The sequence below is a fragment of the Battus philenor genome, unplaced genomic scaffold (assembly GCF_028537555.1).
Source record: "Battus philenor isolate CCGP_79_NKW_IND1 unplaced genomic scaffold, ilBatPhil1.0.hap1 SCAF_24, whole genome shotgun sequence".
Classification (NCBI taxonomy): domain Eukaryota; kingdom Metazoa; phylum Arthropoda; class Insecta; order Lepidoptera; family Papilionidae; genus Battus; species Battus philenor.
The window spans coordinates 8,577,347-8,593,816 of NW_027181687.1; the positions used below are offsets into that span (position 1 = coordinate 8,577,347).

Here is a 16,470-nt window from a genome sequence, read left to right on the forward strand (position 1 = left end):
ATAACATGAGAATGATGCGACTGATTTCTTTCATCTTTTTTAAGTTCTTAATACTTTGTAGCAGGTTCTTATGAAATAAATGTTAGTGTTCTATGGTCCAAGTGCTGCAAATTTAATTTTTTTACGCTGCGCAGATAAGTGTTTATCGATTATAAGGTAATAATATTTATTCACATTTAATCAAATATATAAAGACAGTATATATAGTGATCACTCTGAAATATGTTACATTCTATTATTTAAAAATCAGAACGCAACAGCCAAATATCTTCTTGTAGTACTAACCTTATCATATATAATACCTAATCATATAATAACCTAACAATATTATCTATACATCTATATCTTTTATTTTTTAACAAGTATTTTAATCCTAAGTTATTAATAAAAAATGTTACTTTAATAAAACATTGAAAAATGACGATCACAAAAGATATCATTATATACACATATATATATATATATAAATATATATATACATATATATATACATATGTATATATACATATATATATATATATATATATGTATATATACATATATATATATATATATATATAAGCATAGATTACGTAAGTGTACGTTAGTAATTAGTTCCTTGGATTATATACGTTTACCATTAATCACCGTTTGAAATACAGTAACAGAGTAATATTTTAGTTTTATTACGAGTATACTCTCGTGCCATCTTCGCCGACTCATTCGTCTTACAAATGACAGATCTTAATTATAACTTTATTAATTAACCTGCCGGCCCACGTTCGTGCTACTCTTGGTTTAATGAGGTACAAAATGAGAACATTTTCTCGTTACATAGTCATTTCAATTTATTTATTGAGGGTTTATTACTATATGATTAAATAACCTTTGCAGAAAATTTGAATATCTTTCATATACTAAGATTATCATCATTTAGTCGTAAGATATCCACTCCTGGAAATAGAACTCTCCAATTAGTTAGTCCTGCATCCAGCGTAGTCCGAAGAATTTAAAGCTTAATGCTTGCCAGTCTGTGGTCTTTACTTCAGAACCTTTTAGGCCCTCTGGCTTAGGCCATCTGTTCTGTGCTACGTGACCAACACACTGCCTTACTACCTACTTCAACTTGGCTATTTTCGTTTTACTGATCTTCCATTTTCTGTTCGTATATACATAAATTTATTTTATGAAGTAATTTACCTTTTACACCCATTAAAGATGTCATATAAATAAACAAAAAAAAATAATTAATTTTTAATAGCTGTCTTTTAACTTTGTTTTAAATGCGGTCAATGATGCTATGAAAGAATTTCTCTGATCCTATTTACTTGTAAAGTAATTATCAAATGTAACTTTATCCATCAAATAAGCTATCAAGTATAGTATCAAGTTAATGAAATGGGTCAAAATGACGAGATTAGATCCATTCTTCTCTAACTGGACTAATCTTTTCATGGTAAATGCAGATCTCTTTAAATTATAGTAAATTCTTCTAATAACACACAAAAACCAATCTATCAATGGAAATTGTAAATGACTAGTTTTTAATTAAGTAAACTCGGTCGTTAGTCGTGCCATTATCATCATTATCATCAGATCAGCTGAAAGAAGGCCACCGTAAGGCAAAACCTCCCTCAAAAATCACCACGATGGCCGGTCTTACTCACCAGCGACTTCCCACGACCCCGACTATATCGCAACTCCCTCTAAAGGAGTCCCATGTCATTATTTTATCATTATTAGCTCGCGGATTTCGGATCCGCGAGCTAATGAGTCCGATGAAGCTGTAAAAGCCAAAACGGCTAACAGCACGCATCAACATTCGAATATAGCCATTAAATTATGCCATATTTCGTAGAAAAACTACATACAACGAAAATCATCAGTCGAATTCATACCGCAGACAGCTTAACAATAAGCAATCCTGCAATATAAGTACACAAAGTCCATTTGTGTACTAATCAAAATATAGCGATATAAAACTTTCTTCATTTGCAACAGTTATACGATCCTTCTATCCTATTATAACTTTTATTTTTTAACGCGTAGGAAAAGTTTTTATATCTTTTTCTTTAGATCGACAAAACACGTCTCTATAACTTTCTACGTCGCAATACGATAAGGAACGTTTTCGTTAATATCCGCAGTCATACCAAACTGCTCCGTCCCCGGGAAAAGGAATCATCTGTTTTTGCGAAAGAAATATATATCAGAACGAGTAGCACATCATACTTTTAGTCTGGTAATTCAATAGTAAATTGCCATGATGAGAAAAGCGAGTCAATTCTTAGCCTCCTAATGTTTCACTGAGTCATTTTTCACATTTTTCTGTAGAAGTTTAAAGAGATAAATTATAACATCAATATTATTATCATAAAAAAATTACGGAGCGTTTTTATTTATTTTTTTCCTAATTTATTAACTGCTAGCGAAATTTTTGTTCGCAGTTAAGAAATTAAGAATAAAAGTTGTGTCGGGATGTGTAGTAAGCCGAAAATAGGTGACAATGCAAAATCTCAGAGTACTTTCTTAACTCTCTGAACTTCAACAGAAAAATTAGGTATTCTTTTATTAATAGTTATATATTTATTTTTATTCAATCATAAGCTTATGTTTGTACATGTTACAAAGCAAGGAAGCAAAAACTGGCCACTATTGTCATCTTTGTATTGATCGTAGATATTAAAGATATTTTAACCAATTTTTGCAAGATACACTTCACTTCTCTTACTAATGCTTAAACATTTTCATAGCAATTAAACGCTACAACAATAGTAGATTGGAAACAGTAGCTATAAAGGTACACAACAACTTTACCGCTCTTTCAATGTTTGTGTGTGCGTCAGTGTGTTTATTCGATGGGATAACAAACGCTAGTTGACGACTAGAAATGTCGTCTGCGAAATTCCTTATATCTATGTTTTGAGAATCTTAATAAAAAAATATGTAAGGGCAAATCATATTTAATATTATGGGTAAATAAAAACCAAGCTTATGCTAGTTATTACTTCCTAAAAATACTTGAAAAATCAAAAGGCATATTTGCCTTAAAATATCATTGTTACATATGACTACAATTTATTCCAATAATTTAATACATGATCTAACTTAATATAACATTTTAAAAGCCCTAACTCCGTATACCTTCTATTGGTTATCTATGTTTCCTTTTATCTGAAGCATAAAACTTACTTTCTTAATATTCCATGGCTTCGCTGTACGTGTCGGGTCGATCGCGTTATGTTGACACTGGGTACGGTACTTGGGGTCGACAAGTTGGCAGGTTTAAGGCTTTTTTCGCAATTTATTGCTGTTAACTTTAACCAATTAATCTCCGCTTCTTACTTAACCATATTTCTAGAGCCACGCTCGCTTTAGAAATCCGCTGACATTCGGGCTTGTCAGGCTTATTGTCCTTCAGCAGATTATAAAGAAATTTCTCTGTTATACCACTCGTTCCTACCTCCGCCGCATACAAAATCTCTATGATTTTTTTCCTATTTACTCGTATTTTGTTAAATATGAACAAGTACTACAACTTGTTCATAGTATGGTCTTTTGGTGTGTTTGCTTTCCAAGTTAGATCAGCACAACATGTTCCAATAATGTTTAAAATGGCAAAAAATCCTTCTAGAAGACATCTCTGCCACATTTTCATAGATTTAATTGTTTCTCTATCGTATCCATCATAATTGTACGATCAGGAGCTGTTTCTAAGACAGAATAAGGCTTTAATAAATAAGTTTTTACTACGGAAATGATGCACAATCAAAGGAAGGAAAACAAAATGATTTATCGCTCAATAAATTGTTTACTTCGTTCCCTTGAATTAGTACAAAGTATTTTCGCTGTTTGTTTACGTTTCAGTTAACAAGAAAACACATCTAACGTTATTCGGTAGTTACTTTATTGTTGTATGTTTTCCATCCAATCAATGTTTATTTTTGTGTCAATGTTTATCGAATTACTTAAGGAGACATAGTGGACGTTCCGTTTTAAGTATACAGGGTGGTTGTTAATCGTTGTAAAAGTCAATTCAATGTAAGTAAATAAAATTAATGGTACATCTCACCGAAAAATTAAAGATTTGAGAAACAATAAAAAAGTAATGATAATATATAGTATATTATCATGAGTAGGTAAGAAAAAGTCTATACGTTAGCATTCAAAAAGAGTTTCAGTGTGATCACCTTATACAAGTGACTGGAAATAGATGTACAAGCTTTAAAATTTTTGCCGAGGAATAAGCTACACATTCACCCCTTAAAACTTTTGCGCCTATAGCCAATTACCCTTTATGAACGAAGTTCATTTTTAACACTTCGTTGAACTTTGACTAAGTTATAATGTAACTATGTATATCTTTAACGTAACAATAAAAATTGTTAAATTAAATACTGAAAAATCAAAACATTTTTAACTGAAGATTATTTCCAAATCCGAATCCTTTCCAAAATTATGGATTCGTTTTAAAATAAAAAAGTAAACGTTTAAATTTCGAATTGTTTGTTCTATTTGCGGTATATTTCCCCGTTATACGCAGGTCACGTAAGTCATTTGGTAATGCATTAGGGATAGTTCGGAAATTTCCCGCCATAACGTCTGTCTTCTTTACTATCGCTTCGTCACGAAAAGCCACTTCGACAAAGTAGAAAAAGCCTACGCTTTTACGAAATCCGTAAACAAAACAATTTTGTAGCTACTATGTTGAACTAAATTACGAAAACTTCTGTATGCATACGTTATATATAAAACATAGTTCCTTCTTCTATTAAATTCATCATCATTATTTTAACTGTAAGACGTCCACCAGCATCCGTCACCTTAACTTCATCATCTGTCAACCCTGTGGGTAAAGTCTTATGTTACGCTTGCTGGCCCTAACTACGGCTTAAGGCTTTAACAGACTCCAGCTATACGTTCTGCGCGCTATGTAGCCTGCCCAGTGCCATTTCTATATCAAACTTGAAGTTAAAAAAGCTTTACTTTATTATATCATTACAATCATCTATAACAGTCAACTTAAAATTAAGTTTAAGTTAAATCGTAGCGCGCCACCTATCGAAAACACCTAATAAAAAACTCAGCGAGATTTATAATATTTTTTTTATTGTATGTACTTACCTTTTTAATATTAAAATTAGAACAATTTATTTACAAACATCTTCATCGTGAACATATTCTGAAATAATTATATACTATTTGGCAGAGTCTGGGCTTAATAAATTTCTTGAATTTACTGAGAGATAAATTTATCGCGTCATTCATTTGGTACTTTGTTATAAAATCGCATACATCTACGAATGTACTAGACTTCAGCTTGCAAATCCGCAGGGCTATGTCGGACACTTTCGTTCTTCTACGAATATCCTTTTATAGATTTGATCTCGTCAATTATGATATCATATAAGCTTAACTCCAACCCCTGCCCCCAAGTTTGTAGTAATTAAATCTCAATTAAGTCTCCATCCAAGGGTCTCAATCCTTACTAAATCGATACCAGGTATCGCGATAGCATTCCAGTTTCAAGTTACCATATTTACTTTAAAACAAAATTTATTCGAATATTTTCCACCACCTCTATACACAACTCCCCATGATCGTGTCTAATAGTACCTACCCTGGTACAAAACTACTCTATCAAGAGTACACAACTAAGAAAAAGAGGAAAAAGATGGAATGTCTCCTCAAGCAAGCAAGGAGTATAAAGGCCCCCGATCTAGAAGAATATGTAAAGCGACATCCCTAATAAAAGTTTAGACTCAGCTATTTATCGCCTAATCTCACATACTGTTGAACTTGTAAATACCAACGGGGAAAACAGAGCTAATCCATAACAAAGAAAAACGTTTCTCATTAACAAGTTATCAGCGTTTTATTGCCTTTAATTAAAACAAGCCAATTAATCGAATTGTTTTTTAATGTGTTACACTCTCAAATAGCAATAGCACACGCAATTTAACCATCAACCGAAGTAATCTCTAAGTAATTAAAAAAAAAACTTCGCATATTACGTTTTAGTAATTAACATTTATATGCGATCTATTTCATCTGTTGTAATATGAATAGTGTTACCTTATTTTTATTTTATTTTTTAAATATAATTTGATGGTAGAATGTGACCTGCATCAAGCGTCTTCCGATAACCTTAAGGAGGTCGTCTCTCTACCTTGTAGGTTGACCTCTTCCACTGCGCTTGCTGGCCCGTAGTCTCTACTCCAGAACCTTAAAGCCCCAGTGTCCATCCTTTCAGTGCGTTATTTGGCTTCCCCGATGCTTCTTCACCATGCCAATCAGCACGGTAAATTTCGTTAGTCTATAAATCGCCTCATTCGTTATTCGATTTGAAACGTCGAAAAAGTCCCTTGAAACTCCATGACTCGTCGGGTGACTGTCAACTTACTAATTAGTCCCAGGAGCCCTTGAATTAAAACTCGCAAATTACTACGAGACCTCGCTGTGTTTATACATTATACTTATCTTTAAAACTGCTTGTCATGTTTTCAGCCAGTTTTAAATGAAATTCAAATTTAACTGTTTCGAATTAGTCATACGTAGAAATAAGAAAAAGGGCAGTAAAACAACAATTAAAATTATGTGTATATTATTTGCGAAAAATAACAGACACGGGAAATTCATATTTTTTATTATTACTATTTACCTGTAATAAAATATAATGGACTATGGCTAGACCCAGTTTAGATGTACAGGCTAGTATTTGTGTCATGTTAAATAAACTAAAATTTAGTCTAGTTTTAAATATACAGACAGAATTGTGTTATATTTACATTTGTAGTAGGCGTAAAAGTTTTCAGGTATGAAGAATGTATTTCATTTACTGTCAATTAATGCGCCAAAATCAATGGTTTCAAAAATAATAAATACCGTAATGATAATATACAAAGGAAAAGCGTTTTCAAATTTCAGATTATTACATATAAAAATAAATTACTATTAACGATAGAAGTTATTCGCGTCTCGCATTCCAAAAGAAAAAAATGACATAACTTATTTCAGAGAGATCACTTTATATTCTTTTTCCTTTCCAGCTTTTACACCTAAAACCAATCTACATGTATATCCACAAACTATACTCGTAAATATCCAATAACTCTGTTATATAATTTGATACAAAAACATTAAAGTGATAAATTAAAAAAATAAAACTTTAAATGCATAGGAATAGGTCTAGAATAGAATGTAAAAACTAAATATTTTACTTTGTTTTTCTTGCCTTAAATATATTAATAGTACATTTTAAATATTATATTTGGTATTTCTCTTTTTTAAAACAATATTTTCGTACTAAAAATCATTTTATTACTAAGCTTAAACATAACTTACATTACGAACAAACTTTTAATGTATATATCAGTTTGTATTTTGTTATTTTAAATTACCGTATTTTAAGTTTATGTAATTATAAAAAAGGAATTCACGTAAATTCTTTTTAAATCTCGACCGCTGAAAACCCCTTTTTGCCGCCAAAAATTCGTAAACGCGTCCTTGACACTTCTGGATGCGTTCCAAAACCGTGAGCCATAACATTTCATTTTTATTTCCAGATAAGGAATTCTCCCTTTTTAGCATTACTCCGCTTTGATTTAGTACATATTTCGTGTTTTATTAGTGTCGATGGGTATAACAATCAACTTTTTAACAAACTTTACTATTACTTTTCTGCGTTCGTGACGGCTGCGAAATTACTTTGATGGAACGAGTTTTGTTTGGCTTCAAAATCAGGGTATTATTTTCTTCGTATAGCACGAAGAAAGAAAATAATACATTATATAATATATATGTATACAGGATGCTTGGTTATAAAAGTAAAGGCTTTAATGAAGTCAATTTACAGCTCATTTGTCAGGAAAATTCTACGATACTTAATATTTACAATCAACCTTTACAAAGTGATTACTCTGCAACTATTGGAATGCGACAGGCCAATAACTTTTGGTAGTATAATTCTGTAAGGACAACCTTTCTGACAGTGATTAATTAAAGCGCGTAGTAATACGAACTCTTAAACATTTTTTCATACCGTGTTATCATTACGTAACTTATTAATTTTAAAAGGCAATGATATTTAGATAGGCTGTACCATACAATAATTTACAACGTGTGACCTACACATTAACACCTTTAAAACTTTTACACCTATAAACATTCATCCTGTATATATTATGTCAATGTCTCTTAAAATTAAATTGCAATGTTAAATAAATTATTTATTTGTTATCGACAGTCATAAAAAAATCAGCAGTATACAAAAATATTTAGACACAATATTCGGAATGGAAAAACTAAATTTATTTACATAAAACCTTTTTTACATCAAAAGCTTAACAATACCGCAGACAATTAACCCGCGTCGAAAACATTTTCCGAAAGTCCCTTAATGAGCAGGTATCTGATTAGCAAATTAAAAAAAAATTCTACGTGTGCTTCCGTTTGTACATATGATTATACAAATCAAGATATCATTTTAATTTATTTAGGTTATAGCACGAATGATGTGTACAATGGTTAAAGTGTAATAATGGATAGCGCTATAGACGATAACCAAAGAGACTGTGGACGATAAATGTGCTCAAAATGGCGTCGCAGAATATCGAACGCATTTCTAAACTGTGTACTTATGAAGAAACTTAAGACAGCGGTAAGGAAGTGGCGAAGTATGCGCCTCTTCCGTAAGAGGGACGGTAAGTTATTATACAAGATAAATAAATATAATATATCACCATCATGTCACCCGATAGATCAGCCTTGTGCTGGCAGCAACCACTGACTTTATGGGACTATAATTATGTCAACGGTCCATCTAGTGAAGTCCCATGCCGTGCTACCGGCACGCCGCAAGTATTTATTATATGTACATTTATATCCTGTAATATCACTATAATGAGAGTATAAAATTTTTAATATATTTTATTTAATACACAATTGATTGTTCGAGTCTTGTTTTTGAATTATTTAAAGAGCTGCTTAATATTGTATTTCTGATTTATTTAGATGTTTAGTTATAAGCCAGCTTCATTATATGGTTTTGTACGCCATCAACAAACAAATGTATTTTAATATTATAATTTATTATACAAAAGTAATGTAAAGTTATATTATGTTTTGCTATTGGCGTGCCTATTTAGAATAAATTAAAAAATAAATATTTAGGTAGTTATGTGTAATACCTTTAAGAATATTTTTAATAAAAAAATTGTGAATATAATACATACTGACAAGGCTATTTCCCTTTTGCAAATGAAAAAACTAAATCGAGAAAGATATTTCAATCTGTCACGAACTGTCTGAATAAATATACTTCAGAAAGATGTTTTAGTACGATTCTCAGGCGTTGCAAAGTTTATTTTCACATGAAAATATATAATATTTCGACAAAAATCAGCTTATTAAAATATATATAATTCATCCCATGTTTACTTAAAGTTATAATATGTTATATAAAATCATTTCAGACCATAGATACCCATTAAAAGATATACACCTTTCCCAAAGATATCTAGGAGGCGAAATACTATAAAGGCCACGCTTGGCAAGCAGGGTCGCTATCGCAGTATGGTATTATGATATGCAGAGGTCGCTGCTGCACATTCTCGGGAAGCTTGTTTATGAGCAGAGGCAATCCCATATAATTAATGCACAAAGTGTGAATTATATTAGATTGTATTCCGGGAATACCTACGAACGAAATCATTCCTTACCGCTTGGCTACCACTGCTCGATGGTTTAGGAAATGTTTATTAGCCATTGACCTTTGCAAACTAAATTGCCGGAATGATATAAAATCAAATACTGGAAATGAAAATGCGAACTTGTTGAAAATACCCATAACTTTTGGACAGCCTGTATAGTGCCATTTACTGTACGGCCTACGATCGCAATCATTCCTTACCGCTTGGCTACCACTGCTCGACGGTTTAGGAAAGGTTTATTAGCCATTGACCTTTGCAAACTAAATTGCCGGAATGATGTAAAATTAATTACTGGAAATGAAAATGCGAACTTGTTGAAAATACCCATAACTTTTGGAAAGCCTGTATAGTGCCATTAACTGTACGGCCTACGATCGCAATCATTCCTTACCGCTTGGCTACCACTGCTCGACGGTTTAGGAAAGGTTTATTAGCCATTGACCGTTGCAAACTAAATTGCCGGATTGATGTAAAATTAATTACTGGAAATGAAAATGCGAACTTGTTGAAAATACCCATAACTTTTGGACAGCCTGTATAGTGCCATTTACTATACGGCCTACGATCGCAATCATTCCTTACCGCTTGGCTACCACTGCTCGACGGTTTAGGAAAGGTTTATTAGCCATTGACCTTTGCAAACTAAATTGCCGGAATGATGTAAAATTAATTACTGGAAATGAAAATGCGAACTTGTTGAAAATACCCATGACTTTTGGAAAGCCTGTATAGTGCCATTAACTGTACGGCCTACGATCGCAATCATTCCTTACCGCTTGGCTACCACTGCTCGACGGTTTAGGAAAGGTTTATTAGCCATTGACCTTTGCAAACTAAATTGCCGGAATGATGTAAAATTAATTACTGGAAATGAAAATGCGAACTTGTTGAAAATACCCATGACTTTTGGAAAGCCTGTATAGTGCCATTAACTGTACGGCCTACGATCGCAATCATTCCTTACCGCTTGGCTACCACTGCTCGACGGTTTAGGAAAGGTTTATTAGCCATTGACCTTTGCAAACTAAATTGCCGGAATGATGTAAAATTAATTACTGGAAATGAAAATGCGAACTTGTTGAAAATACCCATAACTTTTGGACAGCCTGTGTAGTGCCATTAACTGTACGGCCTACGATCGCAATCATTCCTTACCGCTTGGCTACCACTGCTCGACGGTTTAGGAAAGGTTTATTAGCCATTGACCTTTGCAAACTAAATTGCCGGATTGATGTAAAATTAATTACTGGAAATGAAAATGCGAACTTGTTGAAAATACCCATAACTTTTGGACAGCCTGTATAGTGCCATTTACTGTACGGCCTACGATCGCAATCATTCCTTACCGCTTGGCTACCACTGCTCGACGGTTTAGGAAAGGTTTATTAGCCATTGACCTTTGCAAACTAAATTGCCGGAATGATGTAAAATTAATTACTGGAAATGAAAATGCGAACTTGTTGAAAATACCCATAACTTTTGGACAGCCTGTATAGTGCCATTTACTGTACGGCCTACGATCGCAATCATTCCTTACCGCTTGGCTACCACTGCTCGACGGTTTAGGAAAGGTTTATTAGCCATTGACCTTTGCAAACTAAATTGCCGGAATGATGTAAAATTAATTACTGGAAATGAAAATGCGAACTTGTTGAAAATACCCATGACTTTTGGAAAGCCTGTATAGTGCCATTAACTGTACGGCCTACGATCGCAATCATTCCTTACCGCTTGGCTACCACTGCTCGACGGTTTAGGAAAGGTTTATTAGCCATTGACCTTTGCAAACTAAATTGCCGGAATGATATAAAATCAAATACTGGAAATGAAAATGCGAACTTGTTGAAAATACCCATAACTTTTGGACAGCCTGTATAGTGCCATTTACTGTACGGCCTACGATCGCAATCATTCCTTACCGCTTGGCTACCACTGCTCGACGGTTTAGGAAAGGTTTATTAGCCATTGACCTTTGCAAACTAAATTGCCGGAATGATGTAAAATTAATTACTGGAAATGAAAATGCGAACTTGTTGAAAATACCCATAACTTTTGGAAAGCCTGTATAGTGCCATTAACTGTACGGCCTACGATCGCAATCATTCCTTACCGCTTGGCTACCACTGCTCGACGGTTTAGGAAAGGTTTATTAGCCATTGACCGTTGCAAACTAAATTGCCGGATTGATGTAAAATTAATTACTGGAAATGAAAATGCGAACTTGTTGAAAATACCCATAACTTTTGGACAGCCTGTATAGTGCCATTTACTATACGGCCTACGATCGCAATCATTCCTTACCGCTTGGCTACCACTGCTCGACGGTTTAGGAAAGGTTTATTAGCCATTGACCTTTGCAAACTAAATTGCCGGAATGATGTAAAATTAATTACTGGAAATGAAAATGCGAACTTGTTGAAAATACCCATGACTTTTGGAAAGCCTGTATAGTGCCATTAACTGTACGGCCTACGATCGCAATCATTCCTTACCGCTTGGCTACCACTGCTCGACGGTTTAGGAAAGGTTTATTAGCCATTGACCTTTGCAAACTAAATTGCCGGAATGATGTAAAATTAATTACTGGAAATGAAAATGCGAACTTGTTGAAAATACCCATGACTTTTGGAAAGCCTGTATAGTGCCATTAACTGTACGGCCTACGATCGCAATCATTCCTTACCGCTTGGCTACCACTGCTCGACGGTTTAGGAAAGGTTTATTAGCCATTGACCTTTGCAAACTAAATTGCCGGAATGATGTAAAATTAATTACTGGAAATGAAAATGCGAACTTGTTGAAAATACCCATAACTTTTGGACAGCCTGTGTAGTGCCATTAACTGTACGGCCTACGATCGCAATCATTCCTTACCGCTTGGCTACCACTGCTCGACGGTTTAGGAAAGGTTTATTAGCCATTGACCTTTGCAAACTAAATTGCCGGATTGATGTAAAATTAATTACTGGAAATGAAAATGCGAACTTGTTGAAAATACCCATAACTTTTGGACAGCCTGTATAGTGCCATTTACTGTACGGCCTACGATCGCAATCATTCCTTACCGCTTGGCTACCACTGCTCGACGGTTTAGGAAAGGTTTATTAGCCATTGACCTTTGCAAACTAAATTGCCGGAATGATGTAAAATTAATTACTGGAAATGAAAATGCGAACTTGTTGAAAATACCCATAACTTTTGGACAGCCTGTATAGTGCCATTTACTGTACGGCCTACGATCGCAATCATTCCTTACCGCTTGGCTACCACTGCTCGACGGTTTAGGAAAGGTTTATTAGCCATTGACCTTTGCAAACTAAATTGCCGGAATGATGTAAAATTAATTACTGGAAATGAAAATGCGAACTTGTTGAAAATACCCATGACTTTTGGAAAGCCTGTATAGTGCCATTAACTGTACGGCCTACGATCGCAATCATTCCTTACCGCTTGGCTACCACTGCTCGACGGTTTAGGAAAGGTTTATTAGCCATTGACCTTTGCAAACTAAATTGCCGGAATGATGTAAAATTAATTACTGGAAATGAAAATGCGAACTTGTTGAAAATACCCATGACTTTTGGAAAGCCTGTATAGTGCCATTAACTGTACGGCCTACGATCGCAATCATTCCTTACCGCTTGGCTACCACTGCTCGACGGTTTAGGAAAGGTTTATTAGCCATTGACCTTTGCAAACTAAATTGCCGGAATGATGTAAAATTAATTACTGGAAATGAAAATGCGAACTTGTTGAAAATACCCATAACTTTTGGACAGCCTGTATAGTGCCATTAACTGTACGGCCTACGATCGCAATCATTCCTTACCGCTTGGCTACCACTGCTCGACGGTTTAGGAAAGGTTTATTAGCCATTGACCTTTGCAAACTAAATTGCCGGATTGATGTAAAATTAATTACTGGAAATGAAAATGCGAACTTGTTGAAAATACCCATAACTTTTGGACAGCCTGTATAGTGCCATTTACTGTACGGCCTACGATCGCAATCATTCCTTACCGCTTGGCTACCACTGCTCGACGGTTTAGGAAAGGTTTATTAGCCATTGACCTTTGCAAACTAAATTGCCGGAATGATGTAAAATTAATTACTGGAAATGAAAATGCGAACTTGTTGAAAATACCCATAACTTTTGGACAGCCTGTATAGTGCCATTTACTGTACGGCCTACGATCGCAATCATTCCTTACCGCTTGGCTACCACTGCTCGACGGTTTAGGAAAGGTTTATTAGCCATTGACCTTTGCAAACTAAATTGCCGGAATGATGTAAAATTAATTACTGGAAATGAAAATGCGAACTTGTTGAAAATACCCATAACTTTTGGAAAGCCTGTATAGTGCCATTAACTGTACGGCCTACGATCGCAATCATTCCTTACCGCTTGGCTACCACTGCTCGACGGTTTAGGAAAGGTTTATTAGCCATTGACCGTTGCAAACTAAATTGCCGGATTGATGTAAAATTAATTACTGGAAATGAAAATGCGAACTTGTTGAAAATACCCATAACTTTTGGACAGCCTGTATAGTGCCATTTACTATACGGCCTACGATCGCAATCATTCCTTACCGCTTGGCTACCACTGCTCGACGGTTTAGGAAAGGTTTATTAGCCATTGACCTTTGCAAACTAAATTGCCGGAATGATGTAAAATTAATTACTGGAAATGAAAATGCGAACTTGTTGAAAATACCCATGACTTTTGGAAAGCCTGTATAGTGCCATTAACTGTACGGCCTACGATCGCAATCATTCCTTACCGCTTGGCTACCACTGTTCGACGGTTTAGGAAAGGTTTATTAGCCATTGACCTTTGCAAACTAAATTGCCGGAATGATGTAAAATTAATTACTGGAAATGAAAATGCGAACTTGTTGAAAATACCCATGACTTTTGGAAAGCCTGTATAGTGCCATTAACTGTACGGCCTACGATCGCAATCATTCCTTACCGCTTGGCTACCACTGCTCGACGGTTTAGGAAAGGTTTATTAGCCATTGACCTTTGCAAACTAAATTGCCGGAATGATGTAAAATTAATTACTGGAAATGAAAATGCGAACTTGTTGAAAATACCCATAACTTTTGGACAGCCTGTATAGTGCCATTAACTGTACGGCCTACGATCGCAATCATTCCTTACCGCTTGGCTACCACTGCTCGACGGTTTAGGAAAGGTTTATTAGCCATTGACCTTTGCAAACTAAATTGCCGGAATGATGTAAAATTAATTACTGGAAATGAAAATGCGAACTTGTTGAAAATACCCATGACTTTTGGAAAGCCTGTATAGTGCCATTAACTGTACGGCCTACGATCGCAATCATTCCTTACCGCTTGGCTACCACTGCTCGACGGTTTAGGAAAGGTTTATTAGCCATTGACCTTTGCAAACTAAATTGCCGGAATGATGTAAAATTAATTACTGGAAATGAAAATGCGAACTTGTTGAAAATACCCATGACTTTTGGAAAGCCTGTATAGTGCCATTAACTGTACGGCCTACGATCGCAATCATTCCTTACCGCTTGGCTACCACTGCTCGACGGTTTAGGAAAGGTTTATTAGCCATTGACCTTTGCAAACTAAATTGCCGGAATGATGTAAAATTAATTACTGGAAATGAAAATGCGAACTTGTTGAAAATACCCATAACTTTTGGACAGCCTGTATAGTGCCATTAACTGTACGGCCTACGATCGCAATCATTCCTTACCGCTTGGCTACCACTGCTCGACGGTTTAGGAAAGGTTTATTAGCCATTGACCTTTGCAAACTAAATTGCCGGATTGATGTAAAATTAATTACTGGAAATGAAAATGCGAACTTGTTGAAAATACCCATAACTTTTGGACAGCCTGTATAGTGCCATTTACTGTACGGCCTACGATCGCAATCATTCCTTACCGCTTGGCTACCACTGCTCGACGGTTTAGGAAAGGTTTATTAGCCATTGACCTTTGCAAACTAAATTGCCGGAATGATGTAAAATTAATTACTGGAAATGAAAATGCGAACTTGTTGAAAATACCCATAACTTTTGGACAGCCTGTATAGTGCCATTTACTATACGGCCTACGATCGCAATCATTCCTTACCGCTTGGCTACCACTGCTCGACGGTTTAGGAAAGGTTTATTAGCCATTGACCTTTGCAAACTAAATTGCCGGAATGATGTAAAATTAATTACTGGAAATGAAAATGCGAACTTGTTGAAAATACCCATGACTTTTGGAAAGCCTGTATAGTGCCATTAACTGTACGGCCTACGATCGCAATCATTCCTTACCGCTTGGCTACCACTGCTCGACGGTTTAGGAAAGGTTTATTAGCCATTGACCTTTGCAAACTAAATTGCCGGAATGATGTAAAATTAATTACTGGAAATGAAAATGCGAACTTGTTGAAAATACCCATGACTTTTGGAAAGCCTGTATAGTGCCATTAACTGTACGGCCTACGATCGCAATCATTCCTTACCGCTTGGCTACCACTGCTCGACGGTTTAGGAAAGGTTTATTAGCCATTGACCTTTGCAAACTAAATTGCCGGAATGATGTAAAATTAATTACTGGAAATGAAAATGCGAACTTGTTGAAAATACCCATAACTTTTGGACAGCCTGTATAGTGCCATTAACTGTACGGCCTACGATCGCAATCATTCCTTACCGCTTGGCTACCACTGCTCGACGGTTTAGGAAAGGTTTATTAGCCATTGACCTTTGCAAACTAAATTGCCGGATTGATGTAAAATTA

The 16,470-nt window shown here is 35.0% G+C and overlaps 1 protein-coding gene across 1 annotated transcript in view; it reads left to right on the forward strand.

The window, feature by feature from the left end:
* The first annotated feature begins 8,526 nt into the window (after nt 1-8,526).
* Nucleotides 8,527-16,470, forward strand: part of LOC137924556 (multiple C2 and transmembrane domain-containing protein-like) — a 53,912-nt gene continuing 45,968 nt past the window's right edge. Inside the window, exon 1 of the mRNA XM_068767946.1 lies at nt 8,527-8,681. Coding sequence (XP_068624047.1) covers nt 8,564-8,681 — 118 coding nt within the window. The 5' untranslated portion in view covers nt 8,527-8,563. The remainder of the gene's footprint in view (nt 8,682-16,470) is intronic.